General features: G+C 38.4%; 2 protein-coding genes across 12 annotated transcripts in view; one reads left to right on the top strand and one right to left on the bottom strand.

Moving 5' to 3' along the window:
- Nucleotides 1-7202, bottom strand: part of EAF2 (ELL associated factor 2) — a 52492-nt gene extending 45290 nt beyond the window's left edge. For both annotated transcript variants that reach the window (XM_012095581.4, XM_004002965.5), the window contains exon 1: nucleotides 7028-7202. In XM_012095581.4, the coding sequence (XP_011950971.1) occupies nucleotides 7028-7133 (106 nt within the window). In that variant the 5' untranslated portion in view covers nucleotides 7134-7202. The remainder of the gene's footprint in view (nucleotides 1-7027) is intronic.
- A 148-nt stretch (nucleotides 7203-7350) lies between these two features.
- The window catches only part of IQCB1 (IQ motif containing B1), a 40763-nt gene continuing 35613 nt past the window's right edge, over nucleotides 7351-12500 (top strand). For 4 of the 10 annotated variants that reach the window (XM_060418530.1, XM_012095486.5, XM_004002964.6 and 1 more), the window contains exons 1-2: nucleotides 7351-7446; nucleotides 7930-8011. The gene's annotated coding sequence lies outside the window, so the exon portion shown is untranslated. Of the gene's footprint in view, nucleotides 7785-7929; nucleotides 8012-12500 lie in introns of all 10 variants that reach the window. The other 6 variants (XM_042232093.2, XM_042232088.2, XM_012095481.5 and 3 more) reach the window with 3 other exon arrangements.

The following is a 12500-nucleotide window of genomic DNA, read 5'->3' as shown; positions in this document are numbered from 1 at the left end:
AAACCAACATGACACTTGTAATCCATATTTTTGTATAAAGGATCTTGATTTTTAGGATTTTCAACTAATTTATGTTAAAACAACATCTGTGGGGGTCAAACAAAACATCTGTAAAGTCAAAATCTGCCAGTAGGCTATAAATCTATAATCTCTATTTTGGTGTTTAAAAACTGATTCTTTTTCTTTATAATATATCATTACTTTCAATCTTCACAACAACATTTTGATTTTAATATTCTCATCCAAATTTTACTGATGGTGAACTCCTCTAAGTAATGAAGCCAGTAAAAGATAACTCAGAAACTCAAGCCACTATTATTCTTGTTCAGTCGTTAAGTTGTGTTCGACTTTTTGTGACCCCATGGACTGTAGCACACCAGGCCCCTTTGTCCCCTGCTATCTCCTAGAACTTGCTCAGATTCATAACCACTGAGTTGGTGATGCTGTGTAATTATCTATCCTCTGTCTCCCCCTTCTCCTTTTGCATTCCATCTTTCTCAGCATCAGGTGGCTGTTTGAATCAAGTTTAAGTATTGGACTTTCACCTTCAGCATCAGTTTTCCAGTGAACATTCAGGGTTTATTTCTTTCAGGATTGACTGGTTTGATCTTCTTGGCAATCCAAGAGAGTCTCAAGAGTCTTCTCCAGCACCACAATTCAAAAGCATCCATTTTTCAGCACTCAGCCTTCCTTATTATCCAACACTCACATCTGTACATGACTACCGGAAAAATCATTGCTTTGACAATATGGACTTTGGGGGCAAAGTTATATCTCTTCTTTTTAATACTCTATCTAGGTTTGGCAGTTTTCCTTCCACAGAGCAAATGTCTTTTAATTTCATGGCTGCAGTCACCATCTGTAGTGATTTGAGAGCCCAAGAAAATAAAATCTGTCAGTTTTCACTTTTTCCTCTTCTATTTGCCATGAAGTGATAGAACCAGTTGCCATGATCTTAATTTTTTTTAAATGTTGAGTCTCAAGCCAGCTTTTACATTCTCCTCTTTTACCCTCATCAACGGACTCTTCAGTTTCTCTTCAGTTTCTTCCATTAGTCTGGCATTTATTCATAAGCTTTTAAGGGCTATGAATCTGGCTGAGTCTGGCATTTTGCATGATGTACTCTGCATATAAGTTAAATAAGCAGGGTGACAATATACAGCCTTGATGTACTCCTTTCTCAATTTAGAACCAATTAGTTGTTCCATGTCTGGTTCTAACTGTTGCTTGTTGACCTGCATACAGGTTTCTCAAGAGAGAGAGAAGGTGGTTTGGTATTCTGATCTCTTTAAGAATTTTCCAGTTTGCTGTGATTCACACAGTCAAAGGCTTTAGCATAATCAAAAAAGCAGAGGTAGATGTTTATCTGAAATTCTCTTGTTTTCTCTATGATCCAACAAATGTTAGCTCTTCTTCCTTTTCTAAATCTAGCTTGTGTATCTGGAAGTTCTCAGTTCACATATTGCTGAAGACTAGATTGATGGATTTTGAGCATATTCTTACTAGTATGTGAAATAAGTGCAGTTGTATGGTAGTTTGAACATTCTTTGGCATTGCCTTTCTTTGGGATTGGGATGAAAACTGACCTTTTCCAGTCCTGTGGCCACTGCTGAGTTTTCCAAATTTCCTGGCATATTGAGTGCAGCACTTTAACAACATCATCATTTAGGATTTGAAATAGCTCAGCTGGAATTCCACCACCTCCACCAGCTTTGTTTGTAGCAATGCTTCCTAAGTCCACTTGACTTCACACTCCAGGATGTCTAGCTCTAGGTGAGTGACCACACCATTCTATATTATACTCTACCCTTCTATATATATGGCTTGTTTGCCTTAGATCCACAGCTCTGAACTTTTGTATATATGTGTGTGTCTGGGGGTTAGAGATAGGAGATGAGCAATAGTCATAAGTCCCTTTGGGAATCTGATGAAAATTATAGACCAGCTATAGATCCTGTTTGCATAAAAATGCATTTATGAAAAAATATATCAAATACTATATAATTTCAAGGGATTCACAAGCCCTTAAAAGACTATGAATAAATGCCTATAATATCTGAGATACATATAACATACAGAAATGTACTCAACACACCTGTAGCTTTGCTTAATGATAAGCTGGAATTTATAACCAATAAGTCTATCAACACTATTCTGAACTACTCTGAATCTACATTTCTAATGATTACTGTTGGAATTAATAAATTCCACTTCTTACTTGTTTACATTAAGAAGTGTTATCTTTTTATTTACCTCACACAATAAATTTCTTTTAAAGTATGCAACTTTTGTGTTTCATGGGGTTAAATAGAGCTCTAAAATTACAGAATTTGTTGAATAATCTCATGTCATCCTTTGCATATGTTTTCTAATGTTTAAGTTGCTATGATTCCAGACTAAGAAGTTTATTTCTTTCAGTTTTTCTTGGTTTGGAAACCCCACTACTAATTTTATCATTTGTTTATTTTCTCTGGATTTCCTTTGCCTGTATTATTTTCTTCAAGTTTACAACACAATTACTTATACCACATTAAGAGTAGAAAAACATTTCCTGTTTTGTTTTCAATACTTTTCTGTTGCTTTTTGACTGTTTTGGCTGTAGCATCACACAATGTCAGTATCTTCACAAACGAGCCCACAATTAGTATCATAAATTTATTTCCTAAGATTTGAACTAATTCAACTAACTCCAAAACACATACCCTTTCCATTATACTAATCAGAAGAACATTACTGTAAATATGATTTTAATCATATGTTCATTAGTGTCCTCTCGAATATTTGCTCACACCAAAGCTTACCACTTTTTTAGGAATGGCTCCACTCGGTGCCTCACAGTCTTCCTGCGGTCACTGTCCATGAGCTCATCATTTTATGACAGCAAAAAATGGTGTCATGTACAAACTTAGGAATTTCAATCTTTATTCACTTATCTGGATATAAATTGCAAAACCAGTGCTAGCCCAAATTCAGCACTTGTTCTAGTGAGTCCTATTACTCAAACTCTTCTACCCAGTGAGGCATCTGCAGTTAAGCATTTGGTTTATCATTTATAGAGCACCCCACATCTTCTCTACCACATGCTGACTATCTTTTGATAGGTTTTACTGCCAAGCCCTGATAAATGCTTTCTGAAAGTCTAAATAAATTACATTTACTGGCACTCCCATACACATTTGAATACAACCTTCAAGAATAACAGTGACTACTATTTATACTCTACCATGTACCAAACACTGTGCTAGGTTGTTTATACTGTCTTATTTAATTCTGAAATTCTGAAATGTAAATGCTATTATTATCATTCTACATTTGAAAAACTGAGACTGAAAACTCAGAGAATGTTCCCAAAGTTATATTATATATATAGGCAGTTCCAGGTTTTTCCAAAACCTAAGTGCATTGAACAGGCATAATTACCCAATTACCTAAAAACAGATACTTTGCCAACAAAGGTCTGTTTAATCAAGGCTATGGTTTTTCCAGTCGTCATGTATGGATGTGAAAGTTGGACTGTGAAGAAAGCTGAGCGCTGAAGCACTGATGCTTTTGAACTGTGGTGTTGGAGAAGACTCTTGAGAGTCCTCTGGACTGCTAGGAGATCCAACCAGTCCATCCTAAAGGAGATCAGTCCTGGGTGTTCATTGGAAAGCCTGATGCTGAAGCTGAAACTCCAATACTTTGGCCACCTCATGCGAAGAGTTGACTCATTGGAAAAGACCCTCGTGCTGGGAGGGATTGGGGGCAGGAGGAGAAGGGGACAACAGAGGATGAGATGGCTGGATGGCATCACCGACTTGATGGACCTGAGTTTGGGTAAACTCCAGGAGCTGGTGATGGACAGGGAGGCCTGGTGTGCTGCGATTCATGGGGTCACAAAGAGTTGGACACGACTGAGCAACTGAACTGACTGACTTTCTTCCAAGTCACAATGATTTGAGTGTTTGTTATAATTAGGCCAACCCAGAAGGAGATTAAGAGGTACAAATCTCCAGTTACATAATAAACAAGTATTGAGCATAAGGAACATGGTCAATAACATTATTATAACTTTGTATGGGGACAGATGGTTACTAGATTTATGATGGTGATCATTTCATAATGTATGCAAATATAAAGTCATTATATAGGACACCTGAAACTAACATATGTCAACTTTGTTTCAATAAAAACTTTTAAAATAAATAAATGGTTTTTATTTATTTAAAAATGCTAATATATAGTCTTAAAAATTCTAATACTTTTAATATGTATTTCACAACCTTAACTGTTAAAATCCCTAGAAGATTATAAAGATATTTACATTTAGGGGATAAATGAAAGCTTTGAGCATTATGTAAAACTGATACTGAAAATATTTTTCAGTATTTTTCACATATCTATCAATTTAAGAATATTTCATAATTTTAATAAAAAATGAGAGAATGCTAAATTTATTGCTCCATTCTATAGATAAGATGAGCTCAGCAATTTAAAGTGAATTTTCTAAATTACATAGTTAACAGAAAAGTTGAAATTAATGTATTATGTGTGTATTTCTGTTCTACTTCATTACTGAGCCTAAACATGAATATATTTTTTAAAAATAGAAACAGTTCTCCATCAATCTCCTTCAGAAAAAATATATCTTTATGCACAGTAGTGATAATTAAAAATAATAAACATTTTTGATTTCTAGAAAGAAAATGCATAATTTTTAAAAAATAAGTCTCATCACTTACTCTGTGTCCTTAATGGGGTATGAATCACATGGGAAGTAAACCAGTCCTCAAGGTTAATGACCGGTTTTATTTTAATACATCTAGAAAGGTTCTGTCTGATTCAACAAAAAAAAAAACTAAGGGCTGAACACCTTTGTAATGTCTTCCACAAGATTAAAAGTATATTCAAACACCTGGGTTTACTGTGGTTACTACCGTTGCTGTTTTGTTTATATTCATTCTTGTAATGGATCATCCAATACTCTGATTCTGAAGACACAATTCCAGCGTTTTGAGAACTTTTATAAACAAAAGACTTTAAGGCATCTGCAAAGCGCTTTTTGAAGTCTATTTCTTTTTCACTTAAATTTGGGTTTTACGCCCTTAAAAAGATATAGCCAAGTGTCAGGAAAATCGAGTCTTCAGCAAATGTGTATAATCTTAAAACACAATTTAAAAAATTAATACTATGATGACTGGAAACCTGAGAAAGAAGAGGAAAGGAGAAGGAAGATATTATTTGAGAGAAAGGTGTGGGGAAACCAGATAAAACTCTACCATACTTTTGGAAAATGGAACTGAAGAAGGAGAGAAACTGCACAGCCAGTACTAGCTGTCTCACTAGATAAAGTGTGGTAAAGAAGGGTCAGTGTTGAGGATCTGTTTGCAAATACTCCTCCATTTATTCTATCAACTGGATATTAATTTTGCTTAATAAAACCCTTTCATAAAATATAAAAATATATCCTTGGAGAGTTAAACCTGTAGGCTCTTGTTATCTTCACTGTGAGTTACCATAATCAGATTGTGTACAACTATGTAAACCTAAGGAGAATGTGAGTTTTAACAAAGCATGAAACACTTCAGAGCAAAAACTATACAGATCTCTAAAACAGTCTTACGACAGAATGACCGAGAAGGGTGGAATGATGAGACACTAACGAAGGGTAAGAGGAAGTGAAAAAAATACCTACTTTAAAATTTTGCCACAGAAAAATAAGAGGTTATGACTCAATGATCTCAAAGTTTCCTTCCCACTCTATAATTCTATGAGGGTTATTATGCAAGAATGAATGTTTTACATATCAAATCATAATATATTATATTTCCTTCCTGGAATCTACACCATCCAACTATTAAAGCAAAAGAGTTCTATTTCCTACCTCAACAACATAAAAGAGGAAAATGTATCAAAACTAGTTCCAGAGGACAAAAAAGCTTTCTAATAAATTAATAGTGCACCCTTCAATACTGTGATCATTAGTATTTGATAGATGACTGAATGAAATCAGGGGTCCAAAAGAGATACAGATATAAGAATGATCAAAAAATCTTTCCCCAGAAATACACTAAGAACCCTCATCAGTCAGAGACACCAAAAGTGAAGACAGGAAAGAATATTTCCCTACCAACCTAAAGGCATTCTCCTTCCCATTTCCCTTTGCTCCCCCCCCACCCCCGCCCCATCCACTTGTCACCTTACTACAGTTCTTCCTTGAGTAACACGCACGCACGGGGCTGAGATTCACAGGTCCACTTACATGCGGAATTTTCCCCCACTAAATAGAGTACCTGTATTTTCATCTTACAGATCTTGAAATTAATGAAGTATGGGAGAAGCATGTGTTCCATTAGAGGTCACATATATGGAATCAAAACACTAAAGTTTCAGTCTGATTCTACCCAACGGCTTCCGCTTCTGGACCTCGGGTGAGTCGTACATCGACTCCCTGGTTTCTGAGGCAGAGGCAGCAATAAGTGGATTTTCCACAGCGCGAGATCGACACCCCTAACCCCTGAGTGGTTCAAGGGTCAACTGTACCTTCCTTTCCACCTCTGAATCGGCCACCAGTCAGCTCTGACTCCATCCATAGTCGCCTCTGCAGACCTACCCCACATAGCGTCCCTTTCTACCTGCTGTCGTGCTTAGTCCCTCAGTCGTGTCCAACTCTTTGCGATCCCATGGACTGTAGTCCGCCAGGCTTCTCTGTCCATGGGGATTTTCCAGGCAAGAATCCTGGAGTGGGTTGCCATTTCCTCCTCCAGGGATCTTCCCAACCTAGGGATGGAACCCAGGTCTCCCGCCACCAGGGAAGCCCTGCTGGTCTCCCTTAAATCACTCCACTCAGAATTACCCACACCTGCGGCTTCCATCTGCCTGCTTCCACCGGCCCCCTAGCACTTTATGGCTAAAGCAGCGGGTCGCACAGGGCACCCCATTCTCTCACAGAATAAGAGGATCTGTTCGAACATGACTTGGAGAGGGTTGTGCTTCTGCACCCCCAAAACCAGAAATCCTCCCTTTCCCCTCAGGCGTCCTCACTCACAGCGCACAGTGTGGAAGGCGCAGCGAGGCTGCTTCTCAAAACTGCCCCCTAACTTGAGAACTCGCTCGCGGCTGTCAATATGCGAAGGTCCAGCTGCTCCATTCATCCTTCTCCTGCGGCTCTGACTTTGCCTCTGCCGCTGGCGCAGACTACCAGTTGCCACCTCAGCCTGTTTGAGCCAGCTGCGCCTGATGCTACCAGTGCAGCCACCACAGACTCCGCCCCGCGCCAGCCGAGCGCCGTCCCACTGGGCGCTGATTGGCTTCCTGGGGAAGGGTGCCCCGCCCCTTGCCCACGAGGCTCCTGGTCCCTGCGCCCGCTTCACGCGTTGCGACGCACGCAGCCCCCGGGAGGCCGAGCTTCTGAGGTACGTCCTGGGAGCCGAGTTCTCTGGTGGAGCGACGCGAGGCGGGAATGAGGTAGCCGGCTTGAAGTGGCGTTTGGGGAAGGAGGCGGCCCCGGGATCCCCAGAGGGCAGGACCACAGGCTTCTGGACCAAGTGACCGGGCTTTTAGGAGCTATTAGAGGGAGAACCGGCCTTTTTGAGGAGATGTGGTGTGGAAACTGAGGAGGGGGAGGGGCGGAGAGTGGGCGCGAGGCCTGATGTCTTGTCTGAGGCCTGGTAGCGCCAAAGCCGGGTCTAGAATCAGAAGTAAAGGAGCCCGTGGCCTCAGAGCGCAGTCTATGGACCTGACTGGAGGCGACGCTGTGGCCTCAGCAGTTGTTATTTGGCCTTTTGTTCCTAAGGAAGTTCCAGGTGGTATTAATACCGGGATGCGGGAGCGGTTTAGGGGAGGTTGTTAAGAAGCGGGGATAAAGATTCAGAGTTAGGAACTGCAGATATTTAGGATCAGTTGCAGCTAGGTTGCATTGGGTTGCCTTCTTATTTCTTTTTTTCACAGAGATCCTTGGCGTTAAGGGCACGGCCTGGAAAAAGAGATACCTAGAAGATCAAGGCCAGAGACCTTTTGCTCTGGCAACAGGGTAATAGCATTAATTATTGAAAAATAATGTCTTTTGTTTTTTTCCGTCTATAAAGTTGATGACTTTAAGGGTAAAGATGACAGATATGCTGTATTAGAGGAGAAGCACCCAAGAGAAAGCTTACAAATGGTTGCCATAACAGCGGTGGCTTTTCAAAGTGATTGAAAACTCCCTTTCTTAACTGCTCCCTTCTCCAAATTGTCATATATTTTTCCAGGCAGGAAGATGAACGTGGCAGCCTCAGCCTATCTGCTTATCTAAATTCTGCTCTTTTAAAGTGTACTAAGACTGTTTCCTGTGGTAGTTAAGCGCTCAGGTTCTGGAGCCAGAATCTTTGGGTTTGAACCCCAGTTTCATACTCCACAGAGTGACTTGTGTGAACCAAAGTTAGGTATGCTTATTAGTAAAATTTTTGGAAAAAAATAATGGTTCTTATAACTTGCACTTTTTCAGAGGATTAAATGAGGTAGTACAAGAAAGCATTTAAAACAATGTCATAAAGTAAAAGCTCTCTGAATGGTTATTGTTTTTGAGATTTGACTGTCATGTAACATTTTAGGGCCATCTTTGGTGGCTGCCTTCTTTTCCAAATTTTAAATTATTCCAAGAGGTAGGAACTATTATTTTGTTTACAGGTTAGAAAGCTTGTTCATGGAAGCCCAGTCTTCTGACTCTGTATGTTTTTCATCCTTATCTATATCATGTATTTGACATTTAACATATTTTATAGAATTAAATATTTTATTTTACATATGTATATGTATGAGTATGTGGACACTTTTCTTTCTTAACCTGAATGTGAGCTGAGAATCTGTCCTGTATAAAATCTTCGTGACCCTTACCTCTGTCATAGAGCCGTGTGCTTGTTTGGTGATGATGATAATGTTTCAGTAATGTTTTACTATGTTAACCAGAGATCAAGAACAGTGTTATAAGTCTGCCTTACTTTAAAAAGGCTTTACAGCAGAAATCTAAAGTTTCCATTGTATAACAAGGGTAAAAGTAGATGTCAAGAAATTGAAGTTTTGGAATACCCCAAATTTGTGTGTTTATTCATTCTTTCAATCTACATAAATATTAAGATATTAAGTACCTACCACCTACCAAGTACTAGTCTATCCTCTGGGAATATAGCAGTGTATCAAGGAGATAAGAAGGCAGCCACCAGGAATGGTATGAGTTTTGCCCTTGTGAAACTTACCTTCTAATGTGAATTTTCTCTAAACATATATTTAAATAAGCTATATTGTACTAGCTAGCCCAGGAAGAAATAGATTAATGAACTAAATAGAATCCAAAAGTATATTGAGGTGACAGGTTGCTTCTCTTGTATCCATTCATGATAAATTACCTCAGGAGTTTATGAAAGCTAGGTGCATTTGTTCTTTTTTCACCAATCTGTAATTTCATCTAACCTTATTATAGCTTCCTATCATATACCATTCAGAAAACTAACTTAATGTTTTGAAGGTTAAGTTGTAAGTAAATGAAGATACAAATAAAACAAAATTGTAAAAAATGTAGAAAAATTTAGGAGATTATATTTTAGCTCTTAGGATAGGAAGGACCTTTGTAAGCATGACACCAAAGGTAGAAGTCATAGAGGGAGAGATTGTTATACTTGACTACATAAAAATTGTAAATCTTTGGTAAAACATAATTAAACTTTAAAAAATAAATGGCCGACAAGGATAAAGTGTTTATGAAAGTGAAAGTGTTAGTCCCTCAGTCCTGTCCAACTCTTTGCGACCCCATGGACTATAACCTGCCAGACTCCTCTGTCCATGGAATTCTCCAGGCAAGAGTACTGGAGTGAGTTGCCATGCCCTTCTCCAGGAGATCTTCCCAACCCAGAGATCACACCCATGTTTCCTGCATTACAGGCAGATTCTTTACCTTTTGAGCTACCCAGGAAGCCAAAATGTGTTTACAACCAATGTAAAAGATAAAGGGTGTCTAATCCATGTATAAAAAGCTTAAAGCTTCTACAAAGGAGTAAGACAAGCTAATAGAAAAATTAAGGGGTATAAATAGAAAATATCTAAAAAAAAAGAAATGACCAGTAAACGTGAAACATGTTGAACCTCCCTAATAATCAAAGAAACATAAATTAAAAGATGATACCATTTTTCACCTAGCGAATTGACAAAAATGCAAAATATAACATTATTTACTATTAATGGCTTAGTAAAATGAGCACCTTTAAACATTGTTGCTGGAAATATAAATTGGAACATCCATTTTAGAGGAAAGTTTATTGTCTAATGAAAAAAATTTTAAAATATGTATCTTGCCATCTACCCATTTGACTTGAAGGGAAAATTCATCCCACAAAGAACTATCATGAGTACATAAGACATGTACTTTGATATTCATTGCCGCATTCCTTATAATGGCATACACTCTGAATGACTTCCAATAGAGGAGATGCTTAAATATATTTTGATGCACTATTATGAAGGAAGCATAGCATAATACAGCTATTGGAAAGAATGAGATTAACTCTGTCCACTTTCTTGGAAAGTTGTATGCCTTATATGTGCCAAGTGTTGTGCTAGGCTTTTTAAAAAAATATTTCCAAAACTTGGTTTTTTTTTTTATAATTAATATTTTACCTAATAAGGAATGCTTTCTGGATGCCTATATTATGACCAAAAATGTGAACTATGGTGCCAGTTATGAAGAGTATTAGCATAAAAAGTGAGTTAGAAATAGGTTTTTGGAAATATGTTTCATGTTTTTTTCTCTTTTATGTGGGAGGGGATATAATGAACATTGATATGGAAATTTAAGTCATATTGATCTGTATTTGAATACTTACTCTACCACATAGAGGAGGGTTGGTGGAACGATGAAAGGTTCTTCTTCAAACTTTACTTTTTTTAAAATCTGTAAAGTGGAGATGATTAAAGGCTCTGTCTCATAGTCCTGTTGTAAGGATTAAATGAGATAATGCTTATGAACGCACTTCACACACTGCTTAATTCAAAGTAAACAATGTTATGTTATATAAATAACATCTATAATTTTTTATGGTTTCTTTGAGCTTTGGATGCCTTAAAACTTTTTTTAAAGAAAAGGTTTAGCAACAAATTAAATTAGGATGTGGATTTTTTTTTTAAGATAATTGATTTTGTTTACTATACTATTTATAAACAAGCTTTGGTTATTTTATAATAAAATTTCTGAATTATGTGTTGGGAATCCCCAAGACCAACTTCAGGTTCAGTGATTTGCTAGGAGGGCTCATAGTTCTCAAGATATAATTATATTCATAGCTATGATTTATTATACTACAAGGACACAAAATAAAGTCAGCAAAGGGAGAAGGCACATGAGGTGAAGTTCAGAGGAAAACAGGTACTCTCTTCCAAGAGAGCCCTATCCCAGTGGAGTCACATAGGATAATGCTTAATTCTTCCTGCAATTAATTGTGATAATGTGTTGAAGTATAGTCTACCAGGGAAGCTCACTAGCAACTTGGTGACCAGAGTATTTATTGGAGGATGGTCATGTAGGTGTCCTCTGCTACCATATACCAGAATTCCAGACTTCAGGAAGGAAAGCAGGTGTTTAACATAAACCACATTGTTTAGGCCCAGTGAACTACACTAATATTAAGAAATTGATGGAAACCTCCTGAAATCCAAGTTCTTAGACACCAGCCAAGAGCCAGCCTTATAAGAAGACCTTTGAAAATGATAGCAGTCTTAGGCCTGTATTGGGCTTCCCAGGTGACTCAGTGCTAAAGAATCTATCTGCCAGTACAGGAGATGCAAGAGATGTGGGTTCAAACCCTGAGTTGTGAAGATCCCTTGGAGCAGGAAATGGTAACCCAATAGCAATTCCGGAATTCTTGCCTGGAAAATTCCATGGACAGAGGAGTCTGGTAGGCTACACACGGGGCCTCAAAAAGTTGGACACAACTAAGCACACAGGCACACAAGCTGTGTGCTACACACACAGGCTTGGATTAGCTCTTTTCTGCACACTTTCTCTTTCATGATAAAAGAAAATGAACTCCTAACCTAGTATTGTTGTGCAGATTAGAGAGAGTGAGTGTGAAACACCAAGCACAGTTTTGGACTCTTAGTGCACAATAAGCAGTACCCACTTTAGCTGTCTAGTCAAGGCTATGGTTTTCCTGTGGTCATGTATGGATGTGAGAGTTGGACTGTGAAGAAAGCTGAGCGCCAAAGAATTGATGCTTTTGAACTGTGGTGTTGGAGAAGACTCTTGAGAGTCCCTTAGACTGCAAGGAGATCCAGCCAGTCCATTCTAAAGGAGATCAGTCCTGGGTGTTCTTTGGAAGGAATGATGCTAAAGCTGAAACTCCAGTACTTTGGCCACCTCATGCAAAAAGTTGACTCATTGGAAAAGACGCTGATGCTGGGAGGGATTGGGGGCAGGAGGAGAAGGGGACGACAGAGGATGAGATGGCTGGATGGCATCGCAGACTTGATAGACATGAGTCTGAGTGAACTCCAGG

This window comes from Ovis aries, chromosome 1 (assembly GCF_016772045.2).
Source record: "Ovis aries strain OAR_USU_Benz2616 breed Rambouillet chromosome 1, ARS-UI_Ramb_v3.0, whole genome shotgun sequence".
Taxonomy (NCBI): domain Eukaryota; kingdom Metazoa; phylum Chordata; class Mammalia; order Artiodactyla; family Bovidae; genus Ovis; species Ovis aries.
The sequence above is the reverse complement of the archived record's forward strand: the minus strand, read 5'-3'. Positions and strand labels throughout refer to the sequence as shown.